At 35.6% G+C, this 15,461-nt stretch overlaps 1 protein-coding gene across 1 annotated transcript in view; it reads left to right on the top strand.

The window, feature by feature from the left end:
- The window catches only part of LOC128562026 (phospholipid-transporting ATPase ABCA3-like), a 119,277-nt gene extending 106,965 nt beyond the window's left edge, over positions 1-12,312 (top strand). The window contains exon 12 of the mRNA XM_053556641.1: positions 12,050-12,312. Coding sequence (XP_053412616.1) covers positions 12,050-12,312 — 263 coding nt within the window. The remainder of the gene's footprint in view (positions 1-12,049) is intronic.
- Positions 12,313-15,461: the final 3,149 nt, after the last annotated feature.

Here is a 15,461-nt window from a genome sequence, read left to right as displayed (position 1 = left end):
GTAAAGATCATCAACAAAATACTCAGCCAGAAAGAATTACAAACGCCGAATAGACCTATATCAAGCACTGAAATAGCATCAACAATACGAAATCTCCCAAAAAAGAAATGTCTGGGACCAGATGGCTTCACGTCAAAATTCTACCAAACCTTCAGAGAGGAACTAGTACCTATATTACATAACCTTTTCCAAAATGTAGAAAAAGAAGGAATACTCCCCAACACATTCTATGAAGCAAATATCACCCTCATGCCCAAACCAGGAAAAGACCCAACAAAAAAGAAAACTATAGACTAATATCATTAATGAATATTGATGAAAAATATTCAATAAGATCCTAGCAAACAGAGTTCAACAGTACATCAAAAGAATTATACACATTGCCAAGTTGGTTTTATTCCACAGTTACAAGGCTGGTTCAACATATGTAAATACATAAATATAATAAATCATATATATAACAAAGACCACATGATTCTCTCAATTGATGCAGAAAAAGCTTTTGAGAATATCCAGGACCCTTTCATGATTAGAACACTCAAGAAAATAGGCTTATAAGGGTCATTTCTGATACTGATAGAGGCCATATACTGCAAACCCACAGCCAATATCATACTGAATAGAGTAAAATAGAAAACATTTCCACTCAGATCTGGAACTAGGCAAGATGTCCATTGTCTCCACTGCTATTCAACATATTAATGGAAGTTCTAGTCATCACAATAAGTCAAGAGAAGGGGATCAAGGGTATTCAAATGGGATCAGAGGAGGTCAAACTGTCACTCTTTGCAGATGATATGATCCTATATCTGGAAAATCCCAGGGACTCAACTACAAAACTCTTACAAGTGATCAAGGAATTATAGCAGCATCTCAGGGTACAAGGTCAATACTTGCAAATAAGTAGCTTTATTATATGCCAACAATAGTCAAGCTGAAAATATAATCAAGGACTCTATTTCTTTTACAATAGTGCCAAAGAAGATAAAATATCTGGAAATTTATCTGACAAAGGACATGAAAGATCTCTTTAAAGAGAATTATGAAACTCTGAGAAAAGAAATAGCTGAAGATGTTAACAAATGGAAGAACATACTGTGCTCATGGGTGGGAAGAATCAACGTTATTAAAATGTCTATACTACCCAAAGCAATCTATAAATTTAATGCAATGCTTATTAAAACACCATCACAATACTTTAAAGAGCTTGAAAAAAATAGTGCTTCATTTTATATGGCATCAGAAAAAACCTCGAATAGCAAATACACTACTCAGAAATAAAAACAGATCAGGAGGTATCGTGTTACCAGACTTAAGACTATACTACAAATGTGTAGTGATCAAAACAGCCTGGTGCTGGCACAAAAATAGAAAGGTAGAGGTATGGAACAGAATAGAGAACCAAGAGATGAACCCAAACACTTATAGTCATTTGATCTTAGACAAACCCGTCAAATACATAAATTGGGGGAAAGGTTTCCTATTTAACAAATGGTGTTGAGTGAACTGGCTGCAGACCCATAGAAGAATGAAGCTTGACCCCTATCTGTCATCATTAACAAAGATTGATTCTCACTGGATAAAATATCTAAACTTAAGATATGAAACTATAAAAATATTAGAAGAGAGTGAAGGGGAAATGCTTGAAAAAATTGGCCTGGGAGAATTTCTTATGAGGAGAACCCTTCTGGCAATTGAAACACACCAAAATTATATTACTGGGATCCGATCAAACTAAAAAGCTTCTGCAAAGCCAAGAGCACAGAAAATAAAGCAAACAGACAGCCTTCAGAATGGGAAAAGATATGTACAGATATTAACTGTCCAGGAGCTTTTGAACTTGATCAAGTCCTATTTAAATATTTTTATTGTTGCTGACATTGCTACTGGTGTCTTCCTCATAAATTCTTTACCAAGGCCAATGTCCAAAAGAGTTTTTCTTGTACTTTCTTCTAGAGTTTTTATCATTTCATGTCTTAGATTTAAATCTTTTATTCAGCATGAGTTAATTTTTATAAGTGGTGAGAGGTGTGAGTCCTGTTTCAGTTTTTACATGGCTAAGCAATTCATCCAGCATCTTTTATTGAATAGGGATTCTTTTTACCAGTGTATGTTTTTATTTGGTTTGTTGACAATCAGATGGTGATATAAGACTGGTTTAACCTCTAGGTTCTCAATTCTGTTCCATAGATCTATGTGTCTATTTTTAAGCCAATACCATGTTGTTTTGATCACTGTAACTTGTAGTATAATCTGTAGGCCAGCAAGGTGATGCTTCCCAATTTATTTGCATTTTGTAGAATTCCATTGGCTATTCCTGTTTTTTTTTTTCCTGGTTCCATTCAAAATGTGGAATTTGAGGGGGTGGGAAGTGTTCAGAAAAAGGAGAGGAGGCCAGTCCAGGGATTGGAAAGGCTTATCAGCAAGCAAGGAGAGAAAAAGAGCAGAATGAAGTTTGACCAGGAGTCAGCTCAATTTCACAGTTTCAAGAGAGTTTTATTATCTTTTATCAGTAGTCTTTCTGGCCTGCTTTTTCTCACCAGCTGCTTCCATAAATGATTGTACTCTTGTCAGGGTCACAAAGATCTTTTTCTCACAGAATATTTGGCCAGAAACCAAATTTCATGATCACAACAACCTCTCTCTACCTCCCTAGAATTCTTCAAGGCAAGTGTTCCTGGGAAACCTCAGAATAGCAACTTTTACTCTAGGCATAGCTGGCAGCCAAGTAAGGGAGTAATTCCTAAATTGCCCTTATTGTGGAAATTAGTCCTTCTATAGAAGGGATTACTCCCAATGAGAATCTCACTCTCACCTTCCAACCTTACTGATAAAAGATTCATTTGGAAGATTAATGAAACAAAAAAATTGATTCTTTGAAAACATAAAATTAATAAACCCTTGGACAGATTAACCAGAAACAAAAAAGTCAGATGTTCAATAATCTCCATCTGAAATGAAAAAGGGGAAATAACAGATACTACAGAGATACGAAAGATCATCGCTGAATACTACAAAAAAATTCTTTCCCCAGAAATTTGAAAATGTGGAGGAAATGGACCAATTCCTGGAATCACACTACCTACCTAGACTTAACCAGGAAGAAATAAAACTCTTGAAAGATCAATATCATGCACCAAAATTGAAACAACAATTAATAAACTTCTAAAAGATAAAAAGTTTTGGAGCAGACAATTTTACACCAGAATTTTACCAAACCTTCAAAGGAGAGCTTGTTAAATATTTTATAGAACTTATTCCAAAATATTGAGAAGGGAAGAACCCTCTCCAACTCCTTCTATGAAGCAAATATCACCCTAATATCAAAACTAGGGAAGGACTTATCAATAAAACAAAAATACAGATCAGTATCATTAATGAATATTGATGCAAAAATAATAAAATTCTTGCAAATAGAATTTAGCTAAACATAAAACAGTAATACATTATGACCAGGTTGGCTTCATCACAACTTACAAAAATTCATAAATGTTATTCACCACATAAACAGAAGCAAAAATAAAGACAATGTGATTCTCTCAATAGACAAAGAAAAAGCATTTGACATAATACTGTGTCTTTTTCTAATAAGACTACTCTTCATACCTTGATATTTGTCTTTGTTGTTTGATGATAAACTGCAGTGATTTAGTTTCCCTATTATCTTTATTTTTTATCTATTATGAGTCTATTACAGGTTTTTTCTTTGTGACTGTCTCAAGATTTACATAAAATATCTTATAGCCTCTGTGTAGTTTAAGTTGATAACAATTTAACTTCAATTGTATAGAAAGACTCTACTTTTCCTCCCCTCCACACTTTGTGTCCTTATAGCCAGAATATTTTGTATACATTGACTAATTTTTGTGGATATAGGTTTTTATTAGGAGTTGATGGCTCTTGCTGTGTTGCTCAGGCAGAACTCAAACTGCTGAGCTCAGGTGATCCTCCTGCTTCAGCCTTCCAAATAGCTAGGACTACAGGCATGTGTCACTTCACTTGGCATGGATATAGTTATTCTTGATGTTTTGATCTATAACTTTCTTTTTCTCTATTTTTTATTTTTATTTTTTATTGTTAAATCATAACTGTGTATATTAGTGCAATCAAGGGGTACAATGTACTGGTTTCATATACAATCAGAAATATTCTCATCAAACTGTTCAACGTAGCCTTCATGGCATTTTCTTAGTTATTGTGTTATTCTTGATGTTTTGATCTATAACTTTCTTTTTCTCTATTTTTTTATTTTTATTTTTTTATTGTTAAATCATAGCTGTGTACATTAGTGCAATCAAGGGGTACAATGTGTTGGTTTCATATAAAATCTGAAATATTCTCATCAAACTGTTCAATGTAGCCTTCATGGCATTTTCTTAGTTATTGTATGTAGACGTTTGTATTCTGCAATTAGTAGGTTTTACCTGTACTCATTCTAAGATGCACCATAGGTGCGGCCCCACCCATAACTCTCCCGCCATCCTAACCTCCCCACTCCCTTCCCCTCCCTTGGCCCTTTCCCCATATTCATGTGCTATAGTTGGGTTATCACCTTCATATGAAAGCTATAAATTAGCTTCATAGTAGGGCTGAGGACATTAGGTATATTTTCTTTCATTCTTGAGACACTTTGCTAAGAAGAGTATGTTCCAGCTCCATCCATGTAAACATGAAAGAGGTAAAGTCTCCATCTTTCTTTAAGGCTGAATAATATTCCATGGTATACATGTACAACAATTCGCTAGTCCATTCATGGGTCGATGGGCACTTGGGCTTCTTCCATGACTTAGCAATTCTGAATTGGGCTGCAATAAACATTCTGGTACAGATGTCTTTGTTATATTGTGATTTTTGGTCTTCTGGGTATATACCTAGTAGAGGAATTGTAGGATCGAATGGCAGGTCTATTTTTAGATCTCTAAGTATTCTCCAAACATCCTTCCAAAAGGAAGGTATTAGTGTACATTCCCACCAGCAGTGTAGAAGTGTGCCCTTTTCTCCACACCCATGCCAACATCTCTGGTTTTGGGATTTTGTTATGTGGGCTACTCTTACTGGGGTTAGGTGATATCTCAAAGTAGTTTTGATTTGCATTTCTCTGATGATTAAGGATGATGAGCTTTTTTTCATATGTTTGTAGATTGTGCGTCTGTCTTCTTTAGAGAAGTTTCTCTTCAAGTCCTTTGCCCAGCCTGAAATGGGATCACTTGTTCTTTTCTTGCTAATATGTTTGAGTTCTCTGTGGATACTGGTTATTAAACCTTTATCAGAAGTATAACCTGCAAACATTTTCTCCCATTCTGAGGGCTGTCTACATGCTTTGCTTACTATGTTCTTGGCTATGCAGAAGCTTTTTAGTTTGATCATGTCTCAGGAATGTATTTTTGATACTGCTTCAATTGCCTGGGGAGTCCTCCTCATAAAATATTCACCCAGGCCAATTCCTTCAAGAGCTTTCCCTGAACTTTCTTCAAGTATTTTTATAGTTTCATGTCTTAAGTTTAAATCTTTTATCCAGTAAGAGTCTATCTTAGTTAATGGTGAAAGGTTTGGGTCCAGTTTCAGTCTTTTACCGATCGCCAGCCAGTTCACCCAGCACCATTTGTTAAATAGGGAATCTTTTCCCCACTGAATGTTGTTAATTGGCTTCTCAAAGATCAAATAATGGTAGTTAGCTGGATTCATCTCTTGGTTCTCTATTCTGTTCCAGACATCTACTTCTCTGTTTTTGTGCCAGTACCATGCTGTTTTGATCACTATTGATTTATAGTATAGTATCAGGTCTGGTAGCGTGATTCCTTCTGCTTTGTTTTCATTTCTGCGTAATTTTTTGGCTATTCAAGGTTTCTTCTGATTCCATAAAAACGAAGTATTATTTTTTCAAGATATTTAACACATGACAATGGAGCTTTAGTAGGAATTGCAATAAAAGTATATATTGCTTTGGGTAGTATAGACATTTTAACAATGTTGTTTCTTCCCAGCCATGAGCATGGTATGTTTTTTCATTTGTTAACATCTTCAGCTATTTCTTTTCTTAAAGTTTCATAGTTCTCTTTATAGAGATCTTTCACATCCTTTGTTTATGCCATCTTCTTTGGCACTACTGTGAAAGAAATAGAGTCCTTGAATGTCTTTTCGGCTTGGTTATTGTTGGTATATATAAAGGCTACAGATTTATGGGTGTTGATTTTCTAGCCTGAGACATTGCTGTATACCTTGATCACTTCTAAAAGTTTTGTAGTAGAATCCCCAGTGTTTTCCAGATATATGATTATATCATCTGCGAAGAGTGAAAGTTTGATCTCTTCTGACCCTATGTGGATACCCTTGATCGCCTTTTCTTCCCTAAGTGCAATGGCTAAAACTTCCATTACAATGTTAAAGAGCAACGGAGACAATGGGAAACCTTGCCTGGTTCCTGATCTAAGTGGGAATGATTTCAATTTAACTCCATTCAATATGATATTGGCTGTGGGTTTGCTGTAGATTGGCCTCTATTAGTTTAAGAAATGTCCCTTTTATACCAATTTTCTTATGTGTTCTGATCATGAAGGGATGCTGGATATTATCAAAAGCTTTTTCTTCATTGATTGAGAGAATCATATGGTCTTTATTTTTTAGTTTGTTTGTGTGCTGAATTATTTTTATAGATTTACGTATATTGAACCAGCCCTGAGAGCATGGATAAATCCCACTTGGTCATTGTGTATAATTTTATTGATGTGCTGTTGGATTCTGTTTGTTAGGATCTTATTGAGTATTTTTGCATCAATATTCATTAGTGATATTGGTCTGTATTTTCTTTTCTTGTTGGGTCTTTCCCTGGTTTAGGGATTAAGGTGATGTTTGCTTCATAGAATGTGTTGGGTAGCATTCCTTCTTTTTCTATATTTTGGAAGAGGTTTAGTAATATAGTACTAGTTCTTCTTTAAAGTTTTGGTAGAATTCTAACGTAAACCATCTGATCCTCTGCTTTTCTTTTTAGAGAGATTTTCTATTGTTGATGCTATTTCAGAACTTGATATAGGCCTGTTCAACATTTCCACTTCGTTCTGGCTAAGTCTTGGTAGGTGGCAGAATTACAAGTATTGCTTCATTTCCTTCAGGTTTTCATATTTCTGTGAGTAACGTTTCTTGTAATATTTGTTAAGGATTTTTTGAATTTCTAAGGGGTGTGTTGTTATTTCATCTTTACCATTTCTGATTGATGAAATTAGAGATTTTACTCTTTTTTTCCTGGTTAGGTTGGCCAAAGGTTTCTCTATTTTATTGATCTTTTCAAAAAACCAACTTTTGGAATTATTGATCTGTTGTATAATTCTTTTGTTTTAAATTTCATTTAATTCTGCTCTGATTTTGGTTATTTCTTTTCTTCTGCTGGGTTTGGGGTTGGAATGTTCTTCCTTCTCCACTTGATTGAGATGTTCCCTTAAGTTGTTAACTTCCTCTCTTTCTGTTTTCTTGAGGAAGGCTTGCAGTGGTATGAATTTCCCTCTTAGGACTGCCTTTGCAGTATCCCAGAGGTTCTGATAGTTCGTGTCTTCATTGTTGTTTTGTTCCAAAAATTTAGTGATTTTCTTCTTAATCTCATCTATAACTCATCTATCCTTCAGCATAAGGTTATTTAGCTTCCATGTTTTTGTATGAGTATGCAGATTCCTGTTGTTATTGAGTTGAACTTTTATTCCCTGATGGTCTGAAAAGATACAAGGAATAATTTCTATTTTTTAAAATTTTCTGAAGTTAGATTTGTGGCCTAGGATGTGGTCGATTTTGGATTATGTTCTGTGGGCTGATGAGAAGAATGTGTACTCAGTTTTGTTGGGATGAAATGTTCTGTAGATGTCTGTTATGTCCATATGTTGAGTGGTTAGATTTAAATCTAAAATTTTTTTGCTTAGCTTCTTTTTGGAGAATCTATCCAGCACTGCTAAAGGGATGTTAAAATCTTCAACTACTGTGGAACTGGGAGAAATCAAGTTGCTCATGTCTGTTAGAGTTTTTCTTATAAATTGATGTGCATTCTGGTTGGGTGCATAAATATTAATAATTGAAATCTCATTATATTGAGTATTACCTTTAACAAATATGAAGTGTCCATCCTTATCCTTTATTTTGGTTGGTTTAAAGCCTATTGTGTCTGCGAATAGGATTGCAATGCTTGCTTTATTCTGCTTTCCATTTGCCTGGAGTACAGATGACCATCCCTTCATCTTGAGTTTATATTTGTCTTTTAATTTGTCTTTTATAGAAATATAGCCTTTCTATATTTATCCTTGTATGCAGCAGATATCTGGCCTGAGCTTTTGTATCCAGTCAGCCAACCTGTGCTGCTTTAGAGGACAATTTAAACAATTCACATTAATTGAGAATATTGATAAGCCTTTCGAGAGTCTGCTGGACATTTTTAATCTTTTTGCGACTGTGGAAGTTGGAATTTGATCAAAATTTTCTGGGTGGGTTTACTTTTGTGGTGGAGGATTATGCTGGTCTTTATGAAGGATAGGTCTGAGAATATCCTGGAGAGTTGGTTTAGTTATGGCATATTTCTTCAACATGTGAGTGGTATTGAAGTATTTAATCTCTGTGATAAATGAAACTTAGTTTAGCTGGGTTACAGGATCCTAGGTTGAACTTTATTTTGTTTTAGGAGATAAAAAGTCAATGACCATCCTCTTCTAGAATGAAAGGTTTCAGCACAGAGATATGCAGTTATTCTAATATTCTTCCCCTTGTAGGTAATGGTTTTCTTTCGTCTTGCTGCTTTTAGAATTTTCTCCTTCATATTAACCTTAGTGAAATTGATTATGATGTGTCCAAGGGATGTCTTATTTGGGTTGAGTCATGCTGGAGCTCTGAAACTGTCTGCTATCTGAATTTCAGAATCTCTTGGCATGTGTGGAACATTCTCTTTCATAATCTCATGGAGAAGAGACTCTGTGCCTTGTGAATCCACTTCATCGCTTTCGGGAATCCCAATAAGATGAATATTGATTTTCTTCAGATTATCTCAGAGCTCTGTGAGAGAGTGATCTGTTTTTGTTCCTCATTTCTCTTCCTCTTGGAGAGTTTGGGAGCCTTCGAAAGCTTTGTCTTCAATGTCAGAAATTCTTCCTTCTGCTTGCTCCATTCTGTTACTGAGAGATTCTACTGTGTTTCTCAGATCTTTGAGGGATGCAACTTCTTGTCTCAATGTGTCAAAATCTTTGGTCATTTGGTCTTTGAAATTGTTGAATTCTTGAGATATCTTTTGGGTTACTGCTTGGAATTCTAATTCAATCTTATTTACTATCCAGATTCTGAATTTTATTTCTGATGTCTCAGCTAGTTGTGCATGGAATCTTGTTCTCTGTCTGCCCTATTGTTCCTTGGTGGAGTTGATCTACTCTGATTGTTCATATTGCCGGAGTATATCCATTGATTTCATCTCTTGATTGTTTTTCACCATTGCCTCTGGCCTTCCTCAGAGTTGGGGAGGTGTCTCTCCAAGATTAGACCCCAGCAGGATCGCTCTATTGTTGCTTGATCTTTGTAGGGAGTGACCCTGTGTAGCTCCTCTGGGGCTGCCCCAGCAAGGGAGATCTGGTTGTGGGAGCAGCCCAGGAGTGTGACACACCCGGATCCAACAATAGGGCAGGGGGTAGTGCACACAGTTATGGGAGTGCCTGGTGCCCACTGACTTTGGCACAGAGGGCCAAGGCTCCAGGAGTCCCTGGCCAGGAGAAAGGCTCTGCTCAGAGGCAGGAGGGCTCCGGAGGGCACTCGGCTACTAAAGTCCCTTGCCAGAGGAGCCGGCTGGTGTAGATGCAGGGAGGGTACAGGAGAGAGAACACAGGGTTGTGTGGCTCCCAGAGTTTCTGGTCAGGGCATGCGGAGACCTGGCCGGCGTGGGTCACAGGTCGCAATTTCTGCCGCCACTTGTATGGAAGTCCGGGCAGTTGTGGGTCACAGGTCGCGGCACAGCTCTTACCAGTGTCTGGGCGGGTGCCGAGAGCAGGTCACAGGCGCAGCTCTACCAGAGGTCCAGCTCTACCAGAGGTCCATCGCCAGTCACAGTGCAGCTCTTACTAGGATCTTGACGGCTGCTGATTGTGGGTTGCGGGTGCTGGTACCGAAGTCCGGGCAGGCGCCTGTCGCAGGTTGTGGCACAGCTCTTACCAGGGTCTGGTCAGGTGCCCCCAATCACGGATTGGAGCACCGCTCCTATGGAAGTCCAGGAAGGTACTGGTCACGGGTCCTGGCAGCAGCCTTTACAGGGGTCCAGGCGGGTGCTGATGGCAAGTTGCCGTTTGCAGCACAGCTCTTCCGGGAGGTCCAGTGGGTCCCGATTGCAGGTCGCAACACAGCTCTTACTGGGGTCCAGGCAAGTGCCAATATCTATAACTTTTATAGTAGGTTTAAAATAATTACACACCACCATTTCCATGTTATAGTTTTCTATATTTGTCCATATATTCACTTTTATTTTTATGAGATTTATAATTTCATGTGATTGCAAAAATATCATATATGTTTATGGGACTTTTGCTTTCATGTGTTTTTGCATTATTGTTTTGTGTGTTTATATTTTAACTGAAGAATTCTCATAGCTTTTATCGTGAGGCAGTTATAGTGGTAATGAACTTCCTTAGTTTTTTTCGGTTTGAGGAAAAGACTTCATTTTTAAGGCATAATTTTCTGGGCATAGTAGTTTTTGGCAGATTTTTATTGTTCTTCGTGTGGTACTTTGAATGTATCATCCTAATCTCTCTTGACTTGCTAGTTTTCTGCTGAGAAATCCACTGCTAGTCTTATGAAGGCTTTCTTACATGTGATGAATCATTTTTTACCCTGGGTATTTCTTTGGAATAAAATTCTGTCTTTTATCCAAAGAGGTTGTATTAGTTTGTCGTCCTACCAACAATGTAAAAGTGTTCCCTTCTCTCCGCATCCATGCCAGCATCTGCAACTTTGGGATTTTGTGATGTGGGCCATTCTCTTTGGGGTTAGTTTATATCTCAGGGTGGATTGGATTTGCATTTCTCTGATGATTATGGACAATGAGAAGTTTTTCATGCGTTGGTTATCTATTCATCTGTCTTCCTCAGAGAAGCTTCTGTTCATGTCTTTTGCCCAGCAATAGATGGTATTGTTTGTTCCTTTTTTGTTGATTAATTTGATTTTTCTGTAGATTCTAGTCATCAACCCTTTGTCAGATTGGTAACATGCAAATATCTTTTCCCATTCTAATGATTCTCTATTTGCTTTGGTTTTTGTGGCCTTAGATGTACAGAAGCTTTTTAATCAAGTCCCATTTGTTTATTTTTATTATTGTTACAATTGCCACTGAAGTCTTCTTCATAAAATCTTTCCCCAGTCTGACATCATCAAGAGTTTTTCCCAATGTACCTTTCTGCTCAACTTTCTGCTATACTCTTCACCCTCTTAACCTCTGCTTAAGTTTCTACAACTATGTGAAGGAGAAAAGTGGTATAAATTGTTAACCTTCATTCTTTGAGTTTTTTCCAAATTTAGTTGCTTCAGAGATTTTATGATTCCTTTAAACAAATTTATTTTATGTTTTTTTATTCAGCCTTTATAGTTTTTCCTATTAAGGATTTGGTTTTCTGTAAACGAAATAGGTAGAAGCAGAAGTCTTTACAAATTTTAAGATCGCAAGTTTTGAAAGATAAAGGAAATTTGAGGCAATTGATACTTGGTGGACTATATTCTCTCAGTGTAACTTCTAGAAGATATGAGGTTTGTGTGGATTAGTGATAGAATGGAGTACTTGAAGTAAAAGGTTATGTCAGAAGCACTGTGAAACATCAGAAAGGAAAAATGTATCAGCCAAGTAAAATTACTGAGTTCTCTTCCTCCAAATATATAATATAGTGCTATATTAATATATTAGTACTTATTAATAATAGTAATACAATTAATATAATGTCTTATAATATATTAATAGTCTTATTATTACTATGTAGTAACACATAATTAACATATTAGTAGTAAGTGATGTGTATTACATTCTGAGTTCATGACCATTATTGTTTCTTCATTCCAGGTGACCTGCAGAAATACCTGATGGAACATCAAGAATGCCTTTACTCATGCATTATTGCACTTTCCATTGAGGTTACTAGAGACAAAAAGAAATTTACTTTTTGGTTCAACAACGAGGCATACCATTCACCATCATTATCATTGGCAGTATTAGACAATATTATTTTTATGTCACTTTCCGGCCCTGATGCTTCCATTACAGTCTCCAATAAGCCTCAGCCTCAATTTACTACTCTTGTTAAAGATGAAGAAAAGTATGTATGATTTTTTTTACTCTGAGTTTTATGCTTTAAATACATCGTTTCTTCCCCCATCTGAACTTGTTCTTAATTAAAAAAACAAAACTATTGTTAGCAATTAGTATTTTGCATTTTGTTGTTTTACCAATGTGCCTTCTTTATTCATTCTTTTGTAGAAAAATATCAGGAATCAATATTCCCTTAAATTTGTTGACTGGTATAAGCATTTTAGTCAGTGGCTTTTGCTTTCTGACAGTGACTGAGAGAGTCAGTAATGCAAAACACATGCAGTTTTTGAGAGGAGTCTATGTCCTTAATTTCTGGCTCTCAGCTCTGGTGTGGGATTTATTCATATACTTCATTGCCTGCTGCTTATTACTGGTGAGTGTTACATAAAATGTCTTGTGGGCTTAGTCTCCTATGAACCACAGAATATTTCCACTTGGCTAATAGTAGCCTAAATCTCTCAAGAAAAATTAAAATATACTGGCTCATTATACCAAAGAATACATGTATGATACACCTTATAGTGAAAAATTTCTCCCTTACATTACATACCTTCTTTTAAATAAAAAGTTCTTGACTGCTGAAACAGAAGGATATCTCTTGAGCTAGCTTCAGAAATGCCTGCTCACCAGTAAGTACTGGCCCCAACGCTGCTGTAAATATGGAAGGATATAGCCTTTCACAATATATGAACAGTCTCTTACTAAACAAAGAAAATTTATTTTACAAATGTTTATCTCCTGCTCCTACTATTTTCCCATTTTATTATTTATTGTGATTCCTTGTTATACTCATGCTGAGATTTTGCGGTTTCCTTCAAGGGATTTTAAAATTTTGTGTCATGGACCATTCAAATTGTGTGTGTGTATAAATTTTTTGGAATGAAGATAATAGATTATGGAACACATAATGAATAAATATTGAATAAGTACTCTTCAGTAAGCAAAGTCGGGAAAAATTTTTTGGTTTGTTTATGCTTGTTATTTTCTTCTCATTTTCCATGTCTGGTGTCTTCTCCTTCACATCCACACTCCTATCCCATGGAAAAGGTAAATCAAACCTCAAAATAAAAGTTAAAGCAAACATATTCATTTCTCTCTAATGAGACAGCCTGTAGGCCAGTTGTACTGATGTACTGATCACTCCTGTGATCATTAGAAAACTTATAATCATTGACCATGAGGCTCTAGTGTTGGGTGGTTGGAACTTTTGGTTTTGAGGAAGAGATAGGATCCTACAAGCTAGAAAAGAAAGACGGGATTAGAGGCTGGAAGTGATGTGAGAAGAGAGCTCCAGGGTAACATGATGTTCTTTTTCTATGTTGTAATATGATGTAATATGTAATATGCTCTTTTTCTATGTTGTAATATGCATCACTGTAGACAAGGATCTCGATGCTGTTCTCTTCTTACAACTTACAAGGCATAGCCTTAGCATGGAAAGGATAAACCACTAACTTTATGAGGGTCACTAATGATTTCTGTCCTGACAGGAACTGCCTGGGGTAGCTAATGGAGGTATTGCCTCCCATTGCCTACATGATATCGCTAGTCTACTTTCTACAAACAGCTCCTTCTCACCTCCCACCACTAGGTATTCATAGTGTAGAATTGGGCTCATTTTGTTAAAAAAAATAAATTAACCCTAAAACTTAATTATATAAATGTTTCTATCACATCCTACAGGTTTTATTATGTCATTTATTCATTATGACTCATTTCCAAACCTAATTTCTAAAATATCTTTGAACCATGGGTTTCCTAGAAAAATACAATTTGCTTTCTAAGCAGTTTGAAAGCTATATCCATAGCTTTTCTCAGAAAACATAATGTGAATGATTTCAGTCACTTGAAATATGATGAGTCATTTTTATAATCCAGTTTGTGGTCAGTTTTGGTAGATATTCCATGTGCATTTAATATGGATATGTATCCTGATATTATTGGCAACATTGTTCTATACAGATATAAAGTCATTAAGTCAGTTTTGTTCACTGTGCTGGTGATTTCTTGTTACTGATATCATGCCTACTTATTTTTCTGTTCTACATAGCTTCAATATAATTTGAAATTTTGCTTTGTATAGATGTACCATATATATTCTTGGGTGCATATATATTTATAACTTTATTTTCCTGATGAATTGACCTTTTTATCACAATATCATTTCCCCTTTGATATATATCTATTGATGTTTCTAGCCTTAAAAAATACATTTCTTCTGGTACTACTATTGCCAGTCTAATTTTCTTTGACTATTGTATTCTTTTGTATTTGTTTTTCTATTTCTTTTTGTTCAGGCTTCCGAGTCATCATAATTAAAATATCCATTGTTGGTAGTATATAGTTGGCATTAGTTTTATTTTTCGTGCTGACAATCTTAGCCTTACAATTAAAGATGTACTTATATATTTGGGTGTATATTATCATCTTATTCTTTTTATATCTGAATGACCTGTCCTATGTTACTCTTTCAACATTTTTCTCCTCCCCAGCACTATTTTTATATCCTAAATATTAACTGCATTTTTCATTAATTGCTATAAATACAAGAAGCTGCTTTTTCAACTGCCCTCATTGTGTTAAGAACTTAGAATCTTATTTTTCCTACTAACATCCTGCATGTTTTTACCTTACTATGATCAAGCATTTTAATTTCATATTTTAATTTTTCATAGGTTATCATTTTTTACCTTCAACATTCACAATCTTTTCTATTCCTTTGTTTCCTGCAATTTTATCTTAGATCAATATTCTTCTTCCTAAAGAAGTTTCTATGATTTTTCTTTTAGAGAAAGTTTATAGCAAAATAAAATCTTGTAAATTTTATTTATGCATAAATTTATTTTATTCTCTTTTTGAAGAACATTTTTATCAGTATTTTCCCCTTCTACTGTGTCATGGCTTCCACAGAGAAGCCTATAATTAATATTATTACTCCTTGAAAGGTTTTGTATTTTTTTCCCAACTATTTTCTTTTAATATTCTCCTGTTAACTCAGATTTTCAGGATTTTTATTATACTGTGCCTCATTTTCTTTGTATATATTGTGTTTGTTGTGTTCAGAGGCGGGGGGTCTATTACTGGTTTTGTAAATATTTTGTCAATTCCTTCCTCCTTTCATCTGTCTCATTTTCCTTCTATTCATGTTCTTTGACTCAATGTACAT

The sequence above is a fragment of the Nycticebus coucang genome, chromosome 12 (assembly GCF_027406575.1).
Source record: "Nycticebus coucang isolate mNycCou1 chromosome 12, mNycCou1.pri, whole genome shotgun sequence".
NCBI lineage: Eukaryota > Metazoa > Chordata > Mammalia > Primates > Lorisidae > Nycticebus > Nycticebus coucang.
The sequence above is the reverse complement of the archived record's forward strand: the minus strand, read 5'-3'. Positions and strand labels throughout refer to the sequence as shown.